Source organism: Annulohypoxylon maeteangense (genome assembly GCF_022496945.1).
Source record: "Annulohypoxylon maeteangense strain CBS 123835 unplaced genomic scaffold GGS22scaffold_8, whole genome shotgun sequence".
NCBI classification, from domain to species: Eukaryota; Fungi; Ascomycota; class Sordariomycetes; order Xylariales; family Hypoxylaceae; genus Annulohypoxylon; species Annulohypoxylon maeteangense.
The window spans coordinates 921,963-942,149 of record NW_025953255.1 but is presented as its reverse complement, the minus strand read 5'-3'; the positions used below and the strand labels follow the sequence as shown (position 1 = coordinate 942,149).

The following is a 20,187-nucleotide window of genomic DNA, read 5'->3' as shown; positions in this document are numbered from 1 at the left end:
GCAGTAAGCATTCGTGCGTAAATTACTCGAACCCATGTCGCGATAGTAAAAATTTCGACAAAAGTTCCACTTAGATTTTGGCGAGTTTATTAGATCATGTAGGTGTAAAGGGGGCTGTAATCACGGCCGTTACAATTTTTCTTATTCTAGGATAAGTAGTGCGGGTAACTGCATTGGCGGGATGTTTTGCTTCTGGTAGGTACCTAAGTATAAACGACGGCTAGTTGTGATAGCCCTAGGGTGGCTGTTTGTTCTCAAATGTGAGCAATGAGCTATCATAATCGACGCTGACGCGAAACTGGGCTTCAGATCTAGGCGACGGTGGCGGAAGATGCAGATCCAGTGGTTCAAGCTCAGGCTCCTGCGGGAGATTTGCTGATGCGACGTCAGGAACTCTCAGCCTCTTTTCCAATAGTCTGGAATGGGGTAGTACTGAGCTTGCAGCAATACAGCCCTACATGGATATATTCAACTTGCCTAGCGTTTCTGGCGGCCTCAGTACCCAAGTTGTGAGTGGGTAGGGGTTTAATGGATTTAATGGATGGTAATTCGATGTCGGTTGATGAGACACGAGCAGGGACTGGGATGTCGTACAAATATATCGATGCTTTAGGATTGAACCCCTTCAATGTCTTTAGAATGAGCAATAAACAAGCGGGCTTGTTTGCTGAGGTTGTTTCAGCGGGTTCAGCTGCAAACACACCAGAGGACCCATCCGTACGTGTCTCTGTGTTACGTGAGGAACAGAAAGAAAAAAAAAAGACAATAAAATCAGGGGGACCGAATAATTCCTCAGTTGAACATGGTCCCTTGTCGTTTGGGTAAAGCGGAACGCGGATCCTTGTCCCGAGTAAAGAGGGCGCGGATCAAAAATGTGACAGGTCACACATTATGAAAAGCTTCGCAGCACGGCATCTCTCTTTTTCAATCCCCCCCCCATGTTTGCTCTGAGTCTAGGTCAGGTCCCCCGTCTTGGGACAACTGCACTGGGGGGTGTAGACCAGCGGACCTATCAGAGATCCTAAAGCAGGGGGTTCTATTTGGCAGCGCGGAGCCATCGCCCACTCTTCCATGGTGTCGGGTCCGATCATGTCAATGGCTGCCGTGACTGTCTGACAGCACTCTCCAAGGAAGATCGCAGCTAATAGTAAATGATCTTCGCGGGCTGGCTGCGAGAGACACGTCGAGCTGAATCGGAAATCTTCCGAAATTGACTTGCATCACCGCCGCTTATGCGACCGGCCAATCAATAGGAACTTCTGACCGCAAATGGTAATGTTGAGGAGTCTCCTAAACTTCGACGCTTTCCACTCTGTGTCTTATTGCCATCTTGGTCCTAGTTGGACCCATGTCTTTCTGGGGAGTGGTACCGTGTACGCATGGCTTACGGGGGCGTGTAATGTTGAAATGGCTAATAAGATATGAGAGAAGACCAGGACCCGGAGGATTGAAGTGTGGGGAGGGGGGGTATATTAGAATGCCGTGGTGATATTCTAGGTAGCCGGTAGGTGAGAAGAAGAAAAGAAAATAGGAGAAGAGAAAATGAAGTCAAAGAAGAATTGCGACAAGGGAAATCGATGAAATCGAATACCAACCTTAACCTTAATCCTGATGGAAGCCATCTATAAATTGAATATTACTACATAAGTACAAGTGTAGGTAGATATCGGATATTGCCAGGCGGTTATTTTAGATTACATAATGATTTCTTTTCCAACATTGATTGAACCTTTTAGCTACATGAAATGTACTTCTGTACCACTAGTTAGGGGTATTAACGAGTTTAAGTTGGAAGTACGAATCATTTCTTTAATGAGACAGCCGAAACATTCAGGCCGTAATTGAATATGCCGCACATATGTACCTGCGTTTGAGGTATATACTAATGAATGTACACCAAGAGATCCGTACCTCGTCAACGAAATTAAGTGGATAAGCTCGCGAGAGCACTGAATACCTTTCTACTCTATACCTTTCTTTTCGCCGTTTCTTCATTCCCGCCCATTTCCAAGGGTATCCGCAAGCATCGTACAACCATACACCCATGCTCTAGTGAATTCATGCCCCTATTTTCCCCCCTGCCTTGCCAGCCGTCGCCTCGTTACTTGCCACTCCAGTCGTCGTATTTGCCCCTCCCTTCGGCCACCCCAGAGCTTAGAACCCGAGCTTAGAACCCGGGCTCAGCTCGACACATTACGACTCGGAATGCAACCGTGCAAATGATCCAGAACCAACTGAAGTAAACCCATTACCTCATGCGACTAATCCAACAAGTAACTCGGTGGTACGTCGTGATCCGCCGAACTCCCGAACCCCTGTTCGCCATCCTTATTGCCGTGAAAGATGGGCTGGCAGTGCTTCCGTACCATGCGCGGAATCGATGGGTATCACAACCTGATATGCAAATAATCACCACGACCGAACGGAACGCCCCGTATATGTCTCAAATCACAAACCGATCGACCCCTTCGGCACTGTCCTGCCACATCTTGCTCTGGTGGGAGGCTCGCAGCCCCTATCGAGAGGTATGATGACCGTGGTGACTTGGCCCCGCGGGATTCGCGACGGAAGAACTGCCAGGTTCGGCCTCTTCTTCATTTTCATAGAGGTCGAGACATTCTTCGATGACTAGTCCAGAAAGTTAGTAGGCCGAAAGCGCACAATAGTGTGGGAAACTCGCGGCTCGACGCCGCACCGGAACATACTAGCAACGATATTTTCCTCCCATACGCCGTACTCGTAATCAACGAGGCCGTGTCGATCAATCCCATCGCAAAGCCTCACGATCTCTTTTCCCATTTTCCTTAACCCGTCCTCGCTGATTAGAGTCTGTCCTCGTTGCAACTGTAGGCCAGTTCCCATCAAATCTTTCTGCTTCTGGAATAACGAGAGCCATGCGTGATTGAAGTCTTGCCACATCTTGATACGGTCCCTGTAAAGATTCTCGTCGTCCGCTGCGAGACCTTCAACAGTTAAACGTCACGAATGTCTTAGAGTTATTAGGTAGGAACTTACCTAGTTCCACAACTTTCGAGAGTAACCATTCGGAGATGTTCAAGAGCGACTCGCTTGCAGCTTGCAGTACACCGCTTCGAATGTTAGTGAAGACCTCCCTCAGAGCAGCCTGGTAGTGCTCGTAAGCTTCAGTCATCTCGGTCGTTTGCGAATAATCAGGTTCCTCCATGGCCTGGTCTGATGTGCTTGTCTGTGCCATGCCGCTCATCGATGTCATTCCACTGGGATAATTTTGGAGCATTGTACGCTGGCTAGCCGGACTCTGTTGATATACTGCTGACGTGCTCGAGGTGCTCGCGTGTGATTGCAGATTAGACGCTGCAGCCGCGTTGGTCGGTTCGCTCGGGAAATAGGGGGTGGCTACATCCGTTTGTATCATTTGCAGGGCTGCAGGCTGCCGTGACGGGAACTGCTGACTCGTATCATAAACGGCACTTTGCGCGCTCGCTTGCGGCACGTTGTACATCATAGGCGTATTATATGTACTGAAACTCTGCGTCTGTCGAGTGTCTTGCCCATATTCAGGTTGGTATGTCATTGTATTTGGCTGCATGGCAGTGGAGAACGCTGCTGCCGGCTCTTGGTAATATCCACTGTAGGTAGCCGCACCTCCTATACCTCGAGTTGCCGTGGGCGATGTATTTAGAGGCGCGGGCCGATACCTGTCAGACCCGCTTGCGCCGTACGACCTACCCTGCGCATTAGGATCGTGAACTGGATATCTTGGATTATTGGAAGGGGCGTTGATGGGCGGTTCGTTCGGCCTCCTCCGTCGCCCGTGGTCATCCATGCCACGGGAAACGGGTCGCGAGACGCTCAAAGAGGTGAGTATAACCGATGCGCCTCCGGCAACGGAGCTGAAGTTAAGAGAGGGCCACCTTGCGTCGTTTAGGCCGTGCCACAACCGGCCCGTTAAAGTCGTCCGAGAGCTTTGCCGCGAGAAGATGGCGCGTGAGATACAATTTGAAATAAACACTATAAATAACGGTCCGCTGTCAACGAATTTTTTTCTTCCGCTTGCAGTGAAATACGCGAGATTGGGTAAATTTTCGTTAGGAGTTCCCAAGCAGGGACCAGACTCAGGCGAAGATAAGAGGGAAATGATGCCCCAGGCTACAGTGCTTTCTCTTTTGTTCGGATGAAAACCCTAGTGGAGGGAACTAGTTAAGTGGTGGGATATGTGATCTAGTCATGAAACCACGCGTTTTCCAAGAGACGCGTCTCGAGGCAGTGGGTTTTATGTGGTAGAAGTTAGGAGTTATGGGATGAAAGTCGACAGACTGGACGAAAGTCAGGGCCTATCAACCAGGGGGAGGCCGACTATGTATGAATTGCCGAAAGTTTCGAAAGTTTGATGCCGGAAAAAAAAGTCTTTCTGATGCAAACAATCCCCCCAACTATATGTCAGGTGTTAACTACCCAGACCTCTTACTGAGTGGAGAGTAGGGATGACGATGCCCCCCCGAGGTCCCAGAATTTTGACTTTGTCCTTAGATACCTACTATGTAGGAATTTGGGATGGATTTTTCCACAAAAATCCCGAGTAGGTTAGGAGGTATATGTGACTTGTCAACGGGCGTCCTTACTCGTACTGGGTAAATCCCAGCACCTTTTTGCAACTAACTGCTAAACCAACAAGTAGTGACCTTGCCGAACTCAATTGAATAGCAAGCCGCACTAGGACCAAGTCTAGAAGTCTCGAGTTCTCCAACGATTTTTTGGGGGAAGTCAGCTTCCTCTGGCCGTACACTGAGCTTCCCAAGTTAGCTTTGTTTTCCTTCAAGTGCCGATCCGACTAAACACAGCTTTCGACTGATTCAGGGTCTGAGTGAGTGATAGAAATCTAGACTTGGTCTAGTAAACCCGCGAGTAAGAGAGATGTAGAAGAGACTGTGTTATCAAAACGAAGTTTAAGGAGAGTAATAAAAGCGACTGGCGACTACTAGGTAAGTAGTAATTCGGTGGTGGTGTGAAGAGCTCTTTTATATGTCGGGTAACGTCCAATGTCTGTGGGTGTAAGTGTAAGTGTAAGTGTAAATGTAAATGTGAAATAGAGTTGTTGACATCGGAGGATTTAAAGAAGACCGGAGATTTCTTCTATTACACATGTATGTAGTATGTGTGTACGCAGTGGATAATAAGATTTCAGAAATAGCGAAGAGTTAGGCGACCCGGTAGGTACTTGCCTCATGATATATTATTAGGTGAATGTCGAGAAGTAAGGCCAGAGGAGTCCGTAGCAAGTAGTATGTGGTATGGTAGGTAGTAGATGGAAGGTGGGAGTGGAGACCCAATTAGACTCTAGAGTAGCCAGAATGGTGGTTTCCCATTAGAGCTGTGGGTATGTAATACACGAGATCAGGCGACGAGCCTTCCAATGAAAATAGAATAGAGGAAAGAGCTTTAACCAGAAATCTCCCCCAAAACACATTAACGACACCAACGCCCTAACTTGCGCCGTGCGGAAAAGCAGCTGGGGTCTGGCAAGCAGGCAGGGCTTGTCTGGCTGCGACAGGGTGAACAAGATCTGCGCGGTGCGCACAGATAATCGAGAGCGGGTCCGAATGAATCCCCCCTTACCGATACCCCAAGGGGTGTGCTTCTACGGGGACATGACGGGCTGGACGGGGTGATCTGTCCAGGCCCTGAAGCTGCTTCTGAGATGGATACCTTACCTGCCTGGGTAGATGGGCAGATACCTTGGTAGGTAATAGGGTGATGTGAGAGTGTAGAGCCCAAAGCCCAAAGCCCGGAGAATAGAACTTATTGGGTAGTACGGGATAAGGTATATTGGTCAGGGGCTATAAGACAAACCCTTCCAGCCTCAAGGGGAAAAAATAGAGATCTTGACTCGAAGGGTGTCACGGGTCACCGCGCATGTTCCTGGTGCGGATCGGCCTAGCATAAAGAAATGGCTGCTGTATCCTTGACCATCTTTCTGCGGCTCATATGAAGTTGTGCTGGTCTTTTTGTCGTATATGATTTTTTTCTAATAGACATCAGCCCATATTACAATAACCTCTAATGTTGCCATTCTTCGAGTGAGTGCATGGATCGAGTTACGAAAAGCGGCGGAAAAGTCCAATATGAAAAGAAAGAAGACGGGAAAAGAAGAGGAAAAAAAAACCGGACATGTCCTTGGTCGCCTATCGACTAATGGACTGGCAAGGTATGGGTAGTACACGGCGACATTTTGCTTTTCTTAATTGTGCGCCGAGATTCTTGTTGTGTGGCTGATGCTGATTGAGAAACAATTTTTATCTTGCGTCGATCGGTCATTTTTATGATCTGAAGCATCATGATGTGTATGTGAAATTAGTATACCATATTGAGCATTCGTCAATAAGAAATTGGTTCCCTTTGCGCCTATTTATTTTACTGCAATCGTATTTTTTTCTTCTTCAAGGACGACGAGGCAGGGATGAAGATCTGAACTCAAAGTTGTTCCTTAAAAAAGGTTAAAGATAATTTAAGGTACATGTGGACTAAGTCTATTAGGTAAGGTGAGAGCAGATAGATACCTTGAACTTCTAGACCCTGTCTATACCAAAAGAAGTACCGTAATATCGTGGCGGACATAATACGCCTGTAAAAACAGAGTTGCCTATACGTAAGCAAATAAGTATCCATAATGTAAGTGCAGTACTATGTAGTAGCAACGGCAACAGCGACTGCAATAGCAAGAATAACCTTGGAAGTGGCAAGTCCATAACATGAAGTCGGTAAGTAGGTAGGTATAGGTGGTTAAGCTTTAGATGTTGGAAGGTGGAAGATGGAAGGCGGAAGGCGGAAGGCACGACTTGTGAATCCGGGGTTTGCCGTTTTCTTGTGCATGCAATTACCACGGTCCAGACGTTTCGAAGTATTTTCTTTCGCTCCTAAACATCCTAAACATTACCTTGCTTGCTTACACGCATAATCCGAATACCAATAACATCAATCCGATTGAAGCACTTGATGCTACGTACCTCTTCGTTCTCATCTCCTTAAAACTTGCTGGCAGAGTACAACATCAAACCAGTTAATTTAGGCGTGGGAGAACACAAGAGGTTGAAAAAGGCTTACACATACCTGCTCTGTGCTTTCCCTTGGCCAACCATTTATTAAACCTCGCTCGCCTTACCCAGGTCCGGTAATACACTCGTCGCATTGCTGTGTTTTACTGATCAAGGATGTGGAATATGTCAGTTGATAAAGTCAATTGCCACCGGTCCTCATGGTAGATTGTCAATTCGACCTGGGGAAAAGAGTTAGAGCGATTGTTAGTCGGATCTTACACCGACAGGCTATCAGAGGCCAACGAAGCCGACGAAGAATTTTTCTTTCTAAAACTACCTTCTTAGGTTGTGTCACGATGCCGATGGCTATTGGTCAATACCTAGGCTGAAAAGAACAATTAGCTCTCGTAGTCTTGACTGAAGAACTGAGGAATTGGATGGTTAGCGCGGACACTGGCTCATCTTGCATCCCCTACCTACCTGGTAGGTAGGTAGCAGTCTAGGTAGCCCTGCTGCCCTGGAGAGCACCCTGTAGCAAATCGACCGACCAATTGATGCCCGATCACTTGTTGAACCAGCCTGTGATGCTCCTGATGAGATGATCTGAGCGTCGGGAAGCCCAAGAGCTTATCGATATTTACCTACCTAGGCACGAATGCCAAATGGGGAGGGCCCCCAAAAAAGATTCTCATAATCTACAGCGTATGAGGTACATTCTCTTGGAGTATGCGCATCCTCACCGACTGAGGATTGAGTACAGCAGTTCTGTGTACCTATTAGGCCGTGAGAGGACCCTCTAATAAGAACTGGTGGATGTTTGGTCGTCTAAATAAGATCCTTGAACCATGTTGGAGACAAGGCGTTAAGATGTCGTCAAAGAACGACAAGGGTGCGTCTGACATCGACCCGGAGTCAGCCGGGGTTGTTCCATCGTCAATTTTTCTCAGATCTGACTGGGCTGGCATTTCCTAATGGCTACCTAAATGTCAAGACTTTGCGCCGTAGCTCATATCCATACGGTTCCAAGGTTATGTATGAGGATACCTATTGACGAACAATTGCAGACGATTCTTCAAGAGGTCAGGTCGGATGTCTTGGCTCGTGCTCTCGGCAAACCGGGTTCGACCCATTTGGAAATGAACTTGGCGGTATGCTGATCAGCACGTTCTTGTACACGTGCATGCGCAGGGCGATCCAAGATACTTGATATACATATACCGGTATCTATAAGGTCGGTGTATCGCCAGCTGGATGATAGGTACGGGATATTTGCGAACGAGTTACGTATCCCCCGCATGCGATTTATAAAGCGGGTGATAGGCTTGACCTCCACGGCTGCGTTATGTCACTATGTATGTACGTAAGCAGCAGTCCCGGTCCTTTCCCATTGCTACCCCTACTAGGTGGACGCTGGTGGGCGCTGGTGGGCGCTGGTTGGTGTTGTTCGTCATGAAAAAATCACCCCATTTTTATGGGCTTGCTTGACTAGCGCAGGTCCCCGAGATTCGAGGAATAAATAGAAACTGTGCACTGACAGATCCACGCGAGCTTGGTTCATCTAGCAGGTCTAGCTTCGCTATGGATTGGCATCGCTTGTCATCACTCAGTTGCCAAGTAGCCACTTGCTAACCCTGAAGAAGCAGCAGCAACAAGTATCAGGCAGCTTTCGTGGGTTGTATGCAGCTCTTCGAACATCGGTGATACCGATCCTTCTGTGCTAGTGTATTTGCTGGATGTATCTCCGACTGGACAATCTTCAGGAGCTGTACCAGCTTTGCCAGACTCGACATCTATCAGACTTAACTAGTTCGGCTAGGGCCTAGGCTGTCTTCTTCAAACCGGCTATGAAAGCCCTCCAGGGTAAAGTCTAAATTGCGCGACACGATCGTGTACATATAGGGCACCCGAAAAGGAAAGATCTACAAGATAGAGTAACTACCTAACGTTACAGTATTGGCTGCTGTGCGGGCGGTCGCTCTCAGCCTCATCCGGGTTGAATGAGGCTTGCACCGGTCTCTCTACAGCCGTCGGATGTAGCTTGTCTAGAAACACCACGCCTCGTATTGGTTCATGGCCAAAGTCAGGTCACGATGATTCATTGTTCGGCCTTGGCCAAATCCCTAACGGCGTAGTCATTGAAGATGTGTTACACCTGTTACCCCGGGATCAACCAAGTCGATCAGGTAGAAAGTTCCGCGGTAGGTAATTAGTATTCGACCTGTCTTAGGTGTGTGTACTTTGTCCGCCTATGGCATCGATTAGCAAGTCTAGCAAATTCTCATCTCATTGACCGCAGGTAAAGAGACCAATAATCTCAGTACACAATGTTAGTCCATTTCTATATTTCTAATTGATAGAGGCGGTGAGCACTTGTTGGCCGAGGAGAAAGTCATCCGTAGTTTCGTCCTCCCTTTTCTAGGCGACAGCTGGCATTGAATTATGACCTGGTAAACAGTACCTAAGTATTCCCATCTCCAAGGGGTTCCCCCAAATTGGTAAGTTCTTTCTAGAAGGATTCTGCGTCCGCTATTGTCTGAGGCTAGTCGATATCCGGTATATGGCCTCGCTTTTTCGTTTGTGGAATATTAATTATCATTCAATGCGAAGGATAGGTAACATGTCTGTGCTTGCTCTAACAAGTCCTCCCATTTAACAATGTCAACAATGCTGCTTATCTTCTCCATTCCAAGCCATAGAGTAGGGCTATCGCATAATCAGTGTTAGGGTCGATTTTTTAAGGCTGTTTTATTTACCCAGGGGTTGGCGATCTAATTGATTTGCCCTTGCGGTGTGGTAGGGCGTGGAGACACGACATTGGGCTGTTACTTCGCGTCGTGCAGTCCTACGACCGCCTGTCATACATAATACAACGCAATCCAGATTTCCGGTTGATCGATCCGTACTTAGCCTGTCTCTGTGTATCTGTTCGTTCTGATTGGTGGGTTAGGTTGACCCAGGGGAGTTTGAATTGGCAATTCATTTGTATTGCGACTAAATCAACGTCAATCCATGTTGCGAGGAGCGAAGAACATTCCTGATGAATCCAATGTCGGACCTCATTATTAGCATCTGATGTGCGTCCCAGAATACGAAGCAGGTACATAATGATACAGAATCCCTATACACACGATCCGCTGCGTAGTCAGTATGATGGTTACAAAGTAGTTGTGGTCCTTGTCATCAACTTCGACGATTCTAGCTTGCTCAAGGACCGCAGAGAACTCTGGTTGGCCGATCTTATTGCAAAATTTCATACGTAGGTCGCTCTATCTCTTGACCCATGCGGGCATCTTTCTCGCTTTGACGTGGCCAGGCTTCTTCCTCTCAACCTTTCTCGGATCACGAGTAAGGCAACCAGCTGATCAACCATGTTAGAAAAGTGTAACCCGAGATCTATAGAATCGAATTTTTAGCTTACCTTTCCTTAGAGGTGCCTTCAATGCCGGCTCGTGAACGGCCAGGGCCTTGGCAATAGCCATTGCAAGCGCTTCAGCTTGTCCAGTGGTTCCACCGCCTTCCACGAGAGCCCATACGTTATATTTGTCCATTCTCTCCATTGTTTTCAGGCCCCAAAGCGCGCTTTCTCGGTCGTGAATCCTCCCAAATGCATCGCTGATAGCCTTCCCATTAATAAGGACATCTCCTGTCCCTTCTACAAGCCAGGCTCTGGCAACTGAAGATTTCCGTCTGCCGACGCCGTGTGATCTACCAAACCTGTCGACTGGGATTTGCTTTGCTTTGTTGAGGTATACGTTGATATCTCGCTTGAATGGTTTAAGACCCTGGGTGACCTCCTCAGGCATCAAGTCAGGATGAATCTGACTTAATCTCTTAACTAGCTTGATGCAGGTCGCGAAGTCTCTCGCTTTTACTCCTTCACCAACTGATAATCGATACTGCTCTCTCGTCTTCCATGCTACCCGCTGAATTTGGTTTGGGGCGGCGGTGGGAAGGCGTCCATATTTTCGGGCAAGGTCCTGAACCAAGACGAAACTGTCGTTGAATGCTGTTTGACGCGAGAAGTAGGATGGGGAAACCGGCATGGGACGCCGGTAGGCTACCTGGACAGAATCTGCCTCAGGACTTCGGTCAACAGCCTGCATAAGCCGGCTGAAAGAATCTATATCATCTCTTTGGCCATCTGTGTTCGTCGCTAGTGTTCGGCGCGATTGCGAATTCGTGACGGCTCTTATAGATTGAGAGTGTCGAGTTATAGTTGGCCGAAGATCTCTAAGACAGCGAAAGCCATATCTTAGAGAGGACATTTTGTCTATCGTGTCTGATTCATGACCTTATGTCGAGTATATATGCTGAGTTCGTCGTCGTCGTCGTGGCCAATGAGACCAGGTATGTAATTGATTATATGAAGCAGTTTTCAAAGTTTCGCAGCCATTAGAACCTCCACCAAAACTCAATTGGCCGGTAGATTAGATCTTCCGATTACCGAATGGGGTGTAAGAGATGGAAGGTAGCAGACTGTTTCGACCGGAGTCTAATAGGTGGGGCAGGGTCAGTGCCTGATTGAATTGAGCCACTGCGCAATTGCCCCGCCTCCTTCTTTTGCGTGTTGAAAAAAAAAATTCCCGTGAGTCAAGTTTAATCTTGGAACTTCCCTCAACACTTACTCCTCTTTCTTCCTTCAACTCGACCAGCACCGGATTTCAGAGCAATTATGGCGTTCGGAAAGATCTACACCAAGGAGGTGAGTGACTGAATAGCTGACTATTTATTTGTTTACATCGTTGCGTGCTGTGTCTCGTTATCGTTTCTTCAAACAAGCTGACATGATTTTTCTATCGCGCAGCTCAACCCCCGCACCACCGCCATCCTCGCGGTTGCGAAGGCCAACGGGCTGGACTTGGACATCGTTGAGGTTGACACAACCAACCCGACTCCCGAGTTCCTTAAGGTGAACCCTGTTAGCAAGGTTCCCGCCTTCGTCGGCAGCGATGGATACGTCCTGACCGAGTGCATGGCTATCGCCATCTACAGTACGTGTTTTCCCCATATATGGATTTCGTTACCAGTAGCACCGCCGCATACATATCTATATGATGACCTAGACATTATTTTAACAGTTATCCCTATCTGAAACATCTCTGTTGATCATGGTTCTAATTTCTGATTTATCACCTATCATTCCTTACGTACATTTTGCTTGATGAAGATGGTGTGAGCATTTGCTAACATTTCACCATCAGTCACTTCCCAGAACGAGAAGACCACTCTCCTCGGAAAAACCAAGCAAGAGTAAGTTCAAGTCTAGTACTTCATACTTCATCTAGAACTACGTTATTAACATTATATAGCTATGCTTCTATCCTGAAGTGGCTGTCGTTCTTCAACACCGAGGTTCTCCCTAAGCTCGGTGCTTGGTACCGCCCTCTCCTGGGCTGGGACCAGTACAACAAGAAGGCTGTTGACGAGGCCGCCAAGGGTGCCGCTAAGGTAGTTGATGTTGTTGAGGAGCACCTTCTCCACAACACCTACTTGGTTGGCGAGCGCATCACCCTCGCTGATCTATTTGCTGCTGGTATTATCTCTCGCGGCTTCCAGTTTTTCTACGACAAGCAGTGGCGTGCTGAGCACCCCAATGTCGCTCGATGGTACGAGACTGTCTACAACCAGCCCATCTACAGCGATGTCGCCAAGCCTTTTGAGCTTCTCGACACCCCCAAGTTGACCAACGTCGCCCCCAAGAAGGCTGAACAGCCCAAGGCTCCTAAGGCTCCCAAGGCGGCCCCCCAGCCCGCTGCCCCTGCCGAGGAGGAGGCTCCTAAACCCAAGCACCCCATCGATCTGCTGCCGCGATCTGAGTTCCCTCTTGACGAGTGGAAACGTTACTACTCGAACCATGATGAGGATGTCTCTATCAAGTGGTTCTTCGAGAACGTTCCCTTCAAGGACTACTCTATCTGGAGGGTCAAGTACAAGTACAATGACGAGTTAACCTTGACTTTCATGTCCAACAACCTTATCGGTGGTTTCAACACTCGTCTCGAGGGTTCTCGCAAGTACTTGTTCGGCTGCGCCTCCGTATATGGCGAGAACAACGACTCGGTTATCGAGGGTGCCTTCGTTATCCGAGGTGACGAATACATCCCCGTCTTCGACGTAGCTCCCGACTATGAGAGCTACGAGTTCACTAAGCTGGACCCCACCAACGAAGAGGACAAGGCTTTTGTTCAGTCCATGTGGACATGGGACAAGCCCGTTGTTCACAACGGCAAGGAGTACAAGCACTCCGCTGGCAAGGTTTTCAAATAGGCTATCGAGATGCGGCTTTTTGATACCAAATAATTACGAGGTGACGACATCATGCAAATGGAGGGTAGGCTTTTCGGGACAATGAATACCACGTTAGTGACGGCCACACTCGTATATAGCAGTCTAGAATCCTATTTGGAATCTTAATAATGCTATTAGTCAACTAATGCTCGTTCTTTGTTAAAGTGCAATGCGTTGCTAAAGTATCACTAAATAAAGAGGGTGACAAATATATACCTTCCTTTTATTAGATAAACAAAAGATTGTCTAGGTCCTCAGCCTTGATGTGAAAGAGTTGCCCTTGAACCAAAGAGATCATCGTGGCGAAACACATAGCCTCGTAGAAATACTATAAAGTCGCCGGTGATCGTCGCCCTTGCTAAACCGCCTACGAGTTATATTACTAAAATAAAAACACACATTTACACTTCACAAAAGTCAACATTCTATTTTATATTATTATCAATACTAGAATCAATAACCATGAAAGGCAAGGTTCAGCAAATCCGAAAAAGCGACGATGAGGTCGGTCTTAGTATGACCCGGCCGGGCGAGACCACTCTATGCTCTGTCATGTAGGTCATACGAGAAATCTGTTTCGTGGGATCATTATAGGGAGCAGAAATTGATGGTAAAGTAGGTTGGTTATAGAGAGGAAGCACAAAGGTGGACAAGAGGTACCCGGTGTCATGAGCTTTTAATCTAGATAATGAGTTATGATATATGTTTTGGAACTTTATTTTCCATATCAGCATTTAGTGATTTTATGAGGATTTTGGTTTATAGTCATGTAGTTACATCATGTGTCTTAACTTCTATTTGTCGTAATTAGAGGACGTGTACCTATATCAGTATCAAGTGTAGATCTAGATAACGAATGCTTCTGGCTGAAAGAGTTCATAAATATCTAGATATTGTTAAAGAAGTCCGATTCAGTACTCCTTGCAAATATCCACTCCTCAGATAACGATGCCCACCCTCACATCACATAATCCGCTTTTCCTACGTGTGATAGGAACTAGTTCATGGCTTCGGGGCGTTGGCTGGTGTGTTCGGCTGCAATAACAAACCCTTCAAGTCCTCAGCGGCCTTCAATATGCTCACCGTCTGCTCCGCCTCCCATGCCTTCGTCGTGGCATCACCAAGCCTACCACCAATAGCGCTGAAGACGTCGGGTTGACTGAAGGATAAGGTAGGTCGGGTCTCTGCAACTCGGAGTCCCATGCCACTGAGCGCGCCCTTGACCTGCTCGGAGGCGGTGGCGCCACCGTGGATTCCGTAGCTGACGATGGCGACGGGCTTTCCTTTCCACTCGTTCATCAGGTAGTCGATCGCGTTCTTGGTTCCGCCTGCGACGCTGTAGTTGTACTCCGGGATCACGAGGATGTACCCGTCGTGTTTCTTGATCTCGGCGCTCCATGCTCGAGAGTGCTCGTACTTGAATTGGGCTTTTTCGGGGACCACTGGATTGGTAAATTGGTTAGATATATAAAATGTTTACAAACCCCTGAGTTGTGTATAACCATATCGCTATTTGGAGACGTTACATAGGACGGTGTGGTGAGTGGATGGACGTACTGGCTGGAGCTACGGGTTCGTTGTAGACGGGGAGGTTGAACTTTACGAGGTCGACGTTTGCGATGGTGATACCAGCTGATGATAACGGCTTCTCGATGATCTTTTCGACGAAGGCGGATACCGTTGGGCCGACCCGAGTCCCGCGGGTGCTCATGGTGATGAGAGCGACTGATTTAGAAGCCATTTTTTCCTTTCTTAGATTTTCGAGTTTCTAGACTGTCTAGATATGTCCAAGATAAGTATTGATTACACAGCTTTATCTCTTCAAGGTCGCTCGAGTTTCAATGCTTAATGCAGATTCAGGGTTTGCAGATGTTGTGCCTCCCATGGTGGCGTGCCGGTCTCTTAAGTATTTAGACGTTTAGGAACCGACGTGCAGGACAACGCCACAGCCCTGCGATGGAAACAGATGGAGATCCTGAGTAATATGACATGCTCGCCTTTCGGACTTCTCTAATCCGTTGTTGGGACCGAGTCTTCCATTCATAAAGGAATCAAGGCTGATTGCGACGACTGAAAAGCGGAAAGTCGGGGACTTTGGCTTGCTGCAGGTGTTCCAACAGGTCGATCTTTCTTTACATGGTTGAGTACCACAAATGGCACTTACGAGTTCTGATTGGGTGGAAAGTCCGGATTGGGCTGAATCTAGAAACTGGACCTGCTGAACCGGGACCGAAGAATACTTGTCAACTTTGCGGAAGGCGGGGGAGGATATATGGAACCCCGATGGGCGACTGCCTCTCCGAAACCGTAACGATACAATAATACGCGGCAATTACCTGAAGTACTGATTCGATTATATAATTCTCTTACTTTTTTACTATATCGGGTTTCTATCTTCGAGGTTCCTCAGCATCAGATCAGATATCCGAATATCTCGCATGCGCTATTAAATAGCGCTGACGACTTACGTAGAGGGTATTTAATGCATTGACGGCGGCGCATTAGCGGGTGAAGTTCCGTCCGCCATCCCAGATACCCGATTACGTTCTAAGCAGCCACCACAATTTGTACCGTCGTCTCCTTAATTGTTCTAGGCATATTATTGTCAATCCATTCAATCGTCACGGTTTTACGTACCTATTACTTGGACGAGTATTTAGATATCGACGGAGCCCCCAACTTGGCCCTGTTCGAAAGCAGCTTACGGCTGGTGTTACGTCATATTAATATGTATGTTCCGAAGCCCTTACATGTCACAAATAAATTAGTAAGCTATTCCGACCCGTATACTATAAACTACCTACGGAGTGTTTAATTTAAAACACTGTTTATGTATTTGTAACAATCAAAAGTCATCCGGATGTCCATCCTTAGGTGTAACTGTTGTGTGTAAAGAAGGACTGGTATTAAAGTGGAACTCATTTGTACCACGTCAAGAATATACCAGTTACCAATTTTACATGAGTACAATTTGTCAAATCTAATAGCATAACCTCAATTCTATAAGACTAGGATGGTACTTGTTGTAGACGATAGCTTCTAAAAGAGACTTGTAGAGACGAAAGGGAAAAGAAGGAAACCCGTTCCAGAATAACGATTGGTCAGTGTCTTCATCCGAGACTCAACACCCATAATCTAAGGAGAGCCGACGATGTGGCCCAATAAAACCCTAGTATTTCCCCCGGACATATAATCGCCATTATTTTACTCAAAACCCGCATGCTCATACTCTGCAGGTGCATTTTGGCATTGACTATCTACTTCTGACTTACCGCAAGCCTTTTTCGTATCATACCCAGCAACATAGCCTACGACCGAAATCTCCGAGACCAATTCATCAAGATCCCAGGATCCACAGACGTTATTCTTACCTACCACCATCCCTCCACCAAGTGATCATGTCGTGAACTTTTCGTCTACCTAACCCCGGCCCCCCAAACTTAACCCACGTAGATTGTCATAGCCGCCTTACCCTCATCCGAGAGTCTCTCTATGATGTACTTCGCGATAGCACCGTTGTGCCGAGTATTGGCGTCGGTCAGATACTGGCGAACCCAAACCTTGACGTCCTGGATCTCGGGGTAGATATCCTGAACGGACTTCTTGCACGTGTTTAGGGCGGTGAAACCTAGGCCGAATCCGATGTCGTCCACGTCTGCCTCGTTGATCACGTCGTCGCCTGCACCGCTCGCTACCTTAGGTGCGTTCAACAACAACTTCAGCATAGCCTCACAGGTAAACCGCCATCCCTTTTGGTAACGTTGGGCAAATGCGGCACTGTCACCCATCGACTTGGCGAAGGATATCACGGCAAGTTTACGATCGACCGGGCGATTCAGCAAATCTGATGTCGGAAGAACGATGCTTAAGTAGATTTGAACGAAAAGGTTGTTCTGGACCAGGTCTACTTGGCTGACGAAGAAATCAGTACCTAAACCGGCATCCACTCTGGCCGACACCAGGTGGTAAAATCGTACAAATCGTAATTTGAACGATTCCGATGGAGAGCCTTGGAGCTTTGTGAAGAGGAGAGATAAAATCTCCTTGAAGTATGGCTCAAGAGCATTCCTAGGAATTGATAGAACGATAGACTCAAGTAGGTCAAATGCGTTCTGCTCCGTTTTCTTGCTGCGAAGAAGTGTTTGGAAAATGCCAAGAATTGGTTGGACTTGGTTTTCAGCGACGATAGAGCTAGACGCTCTCGGTATTATCGCGGATAATAGTCGTGTGAGGGCAGGAACATTTCCTCTCGTTTCCCAAAGCGTCGGCATCATCAAAGGAGGTACTAGCGCTTGGAATTGGCTGGAAAGGGCTCCAGATGGGTCCAGTTCCAACAATTTCGCCAAGATCTGGAAAATATATGGTATGAATTCTACAAAGGAATATGTTAGTATAAAGAGGCTTCGTGCGAGGAAAGATAGTACATACCGTTCGCTTCTTCTGCGATTATTTGATTGAAGGGCTCCCATAGGCGGGCCTCAAGCTTGGCCGTTCCGCCAGATGAACCATAGCTATATTTCTATTAGTTTGGAACCTTTAAGGCTGAACGAATTAATAAAGGGACATACGTTACGACGGCACCTAAGGCCTCGAAGTGATAGTAATAGAAGCGGGGGTTGCTGGGGTTAGTCTTGATGACATTCGTGATTGCTACTAAATGATCGAGGATCATATCGGCAAAGCCGAGGATGCCGGTATTCATGACAATCAGAACCCGCATGATGCAGCGCATGAGAAACTCGTTCTCTTGCAGCTTTGCCGGGGAGTTCTCCTTTTCTACGAGCTTAAAGAGGTGGTCCAGGAGATCTTTTGCGACAGGTTCAATGTCAACCCGGGTGAAAAAGCGAGCGCCGGAATCATCAGTTAAGAAGAGGAGCCTCTCTACGCAAATAGCGGCGTAGGTATAGACAACATAGTTCGATGAGCCCAGGTTTTGAACCAGGGGTTGAAACGCTGCTTGCCATTGCTCTTTCGTTAGTTGACTTCGGAAGGTGTATAGGTACTTGATAGCGTCAACCTTGGAGATTGGTTCGATGCCAGCATCCGAAATTAAGTCATTCGCAATATGCTGTTGGAAGAACTCGACCACATTAACCTGTGTATTTACGGTTCTGACACCGTGCGCCGCGGTCACGGCACCTTTGGCCGCGACAGCAAAGAATAGCGAAATAGCTGTGTCCTTGTGCTTCCAATCCGTCTTGCCTTGCTCTAGGTAGAGGTTGACATATCTTCCGGCGACACTGGTAACCAATTCTTCGAAGTTGCCTTGAAGCTGCTTTAAGAAGTCGGTCGCTGCTCTTCTTCGGGAATCCGTATCTGATCCCTCGAGATCACGCCGAATAAACTCAATGGGCTCATCTTCGAACAGTTCGATATCGGTTTCTCTCAGGGCAACATTAGGTATAATAACCTTCTCTACAACTTGGTTTAGGACGTTCTCGCTATTGAATGCAGCTGAGTGCGTTGGAGAGGCGGCGATTGCTGTTAGAAAGTGCAAGGCCTTGCTGACGAGGTTATCATACTTAGTTTCCTGACCTATGGCCGAGAGCAGGTTCCATGCACTACCAATGAATACCTGCGTATACCGACCAAAATCGTCGTCGAACTTCGTCACATAGAGCTGTAAAACCTCACAGATGTCGGCTTTGACTATCTGGATGATGCCAGCTTCCGAATCGTCATCGGTCTCTAAAAGCGGGTTCTCGTACGTCAAGTATTTGTGAAGCAGAGTTGAGATATGCTCTAGGTTCGATTCGAATTGTGGCGGCATATCCTGGCATGATAGGTCATAGAATACCTTTATTAGTAGGCTCAATGTATCGAAGTAGTTCTTCAAGGCCTCCTTGTCGTTGGCATGTGCAGTAATTTGGTGATCCGTAGCCTACACTAATATTAGTATAGGAATGGCTGGATAGGGAGCCGAGCTCGCTTACACTTAGAAGATTAAGGTACGGCAATGCAAATGTTTCGAGTACGTGGTTGATCTCAGTGTACAGGCCATCAGAGCGGTACAAGGGTCGCCATCTCGCAAAGATGGAATGTGCGACTTCCAGCACGCCATTGTTGACCTTGAAGTCGCTGGGTGTGAATCGTGATACAAGGTCGGCAACAAGTGTGTCCCATCGATCCCAAAAGTCGGAGTCGGCAATAATACTTATGGCTTCTCCTAATTGTGTTTGAATGGTGGCGGGGCAAGCGATCATGAGTCCAATAAGCTCTCGCTTTATCGTGTTTACCTCGTCGACGGGTAGCTTGTAGTTTCGATCCTCGTCCTATGTCATATCAATATCAGTACCAGATGCTTTGTAATGTTATGGTAGGTGTAGGGCAGCAACATACCACATAATTGTGCCGGATGAAATTTTTGAAGCAGAGTGCACCTGAAAGGCGGATTTTGGGTTCAAGACTCTCAGTTGCGACAATCTTGAGTAGTTGGAGGGAGAACTGGGGCTTCTTTTCTTCGAGCTTGAGTGCAGCCTCGGCTATGATTTGAAGTTAGCTATCGTATTCCTATGAACTAACTATGGCGGGTGGTGGTGAGGATGGTCAAACAACATCAACAATATCAACACCACCACTATGAGGTGGGGCTGCAGAGGAGCTCTCACGTACCTTTCTTGTGCTTGATGGGATCAAGGGTCGCATCCAACAGCTGGGCGATCTGGCCCAAATCTGAAGCCATGATGGCTGCGGGTTGTCGGAATAAACGAAGGTCCCTAGAGTCGGTGTTTGTGGTTTAGTGAAAGTTGTAGGGGTTAAAAGTTCAAAGTTGTTTGGGTTGCGCCGACGTAGTTTGTGTATGTACCTAGGTAGATTTAGTTTGGTACAATTTTTTATTGTTATTTTATTGACATTACAGGGCTGTTGCCTATTGACAGGCCGTTGG

The 20,187-nt window shown here is 47.4% G+C and overlaps 5 protein-coding genes across 5 annotated transcripts; 1 reads left to right on the top strand and 4 right to left on the bottom strand.

Moving 5' to 3' along the window:
* Positions 1–2,515: 2,515 nt before the first annotated feature.
* Positions 2,516–3,805, bottom strand: GGS22DRAFT_188493 (uncharacterized protein; the record flags this gene model as incomplete). The annotated part of the gene is made up of 3 exons (XM_047964731.1): positions 2,516–2,628; positions 2,706–2,963; positions 3,016–3,805. 3 exons carry the CDS (start codon positions 3,803–3,805, stop codon positions 2,516–2,518), a joined length of 1,161 nt encoding a protein of 386 aa, XP_047819037.1.
* A 6,392-nt stretch (positions 3,806–10,197) lies between these two features.
* On the bottom strand, positions 10,198–11,375 carry GGS22DRAFT_140241 (37S ribosomal protein S9). Its single transcript, XM_047958709.1, has 2 exons — positions 10,432–11,375; positions 10,198–10,371 (listed from the first exon to the last, which is right to left on the bottom strand). Exons 1-2 carry the CDS (start codon positions 11,276–11,278, stop codon positions 10,280–10,282), a joined length of 939 nt encoding a protein of 312 aa, XP_047819036.1. The 5' UTR covers positions 11,279–11,375; the 3' UTR covers positions 10,198–10,279.
* Positions 11,376–11,692: 317 nt separating this feature from the next.
* On the top strand, positions 11,693–13,552 carry GGS22DRAFT_163073 (eEF1-gamma domain-containing protein). Its single transcript, XM_047961304.1, has 4 exons — positions 11,693–11,715; positions 11,818–12,004; positions 12,215–12,263; positions 12,323–13,552. Exons 2-4 carry the CDS (start codon positions 11,986–11,988, stop codon positions 13,278–13,280), a joined length of 1,026 nt encoding a protein of 341 aa, XP_047819035.1. The 5' UTR covers positions 11,693–11,715; positions 11,818–11,985; the 3' UTR covers positions 13,281–13,552.
* A 413-nt stretch (positions 13,553–13,965) lies between these two features.
* Positions 13,966–15,380, bottom strand: GGS22DRAFT_163014 (NADPH-dependent FMN reductase family protein). The gene is made up of 2 exons (XM_047961303.1): positions 14,859–15,380; positions 13,966–14,743 (listed from the first exon to the last, which is right to left on the bottom strand). Exons 1-2 carry the CDS (start codon positions 15,040–15,042, stop codon positions 14,304–14,306), a joined length of 624 nt encoding a protein of 207 aa, XP_047819034.1. The 5' UTR covers positions 15,043–15,380; the 3' UTR covers positions 13,966–14,303.
* Positions 15,381–16,331: 951 nt separating this feature from the next.
* On the bottom strand, positions 16,332–20,087 carry GGS22DRAFT_163013 (putative mportin-alpha export receptor). Its single transcript, XM_047961302.1, has 6 exons — positions 19,914–20,087; positions 19,641–19,783; positions 19,235–19,573; positions 17,870–19,182; positions 17,730–17,812; positions 16,332–17,673 (listed from the first exon to the last, which is right to left on the bottom strand). The coding sequence occupies exons 1-6, from the start codon at positions 19,981–19,983 to the stop codon at positions 16,742–16,744; spliced, it is 2,880 nt and encodes a 959-aa protein (XP_047819033.1). The 5' UTR covers positions 19,984–20,087; the 3' UTR covers positions 16,332–16,741.
* Positions 20,088–20,187: the final 100 nt, after the last annotated feature.

Coding starts and splice junctions, on each gene's coding strand:
- GGS22DRAFT_140241 (XM_047958709.1), bottom strand. CDS start 11,278: ATGTCCTCTCTAAGATATGGCTTTCGCTGTCTTAGAGATCTTCGGCCA. Junction 10,372..10,431: donor GAAGGCACCTCTAAGGAAAG/GTAAGCTAAAAA, acceptor ATGGTTGATCAG/CTGGTTGCCTTACTCGTGAT.
- GGS22DRAFT_163013 (XM_047961302.1), bottom strand. CDS start 19,983: ATGGCTTCAGATTTGGGCCAGATCGCCCAGCTGTTGGATGCGACCCTT. Junction 19,574..19,640: donor TCATCCGGCACAATTATGTG/GTATGTTGCTGC, acceptor GATATGACATAG/GACGAGGATCGAAACTACAA. Junction 17,674..17,729: donor AATCGCAGAAGAAGCGAACG/GTATGTACTATC, acceptor ATTCCTTTGTAG/AATTCATACCATATATTTTC.
- GGS22DRAFT_163014 (XM_047961303.1), bottom strand. CDS start 15,042: ATGGCTTCTAAATCAGTCGCTCTCATCACCATGAGCACCCGCGGGACT. Junction 14,744..14,858: donor CGAACCCGTAGCTCCAGCCA/GTACGTCCATCC, acceptor TTACCAATCCAG/TGGTCCCCGAAAAAGCCCAA.
- GGS22DRAFT_163073 (XM_047961304.1), top strand. Junction 12,264..12,322: donor CTCGGAAAAACCAAGCAAGA/GTAAGTTCAAGT, acceptor AACATTATATAG/CTATGCTTCTATCCTGAAGT.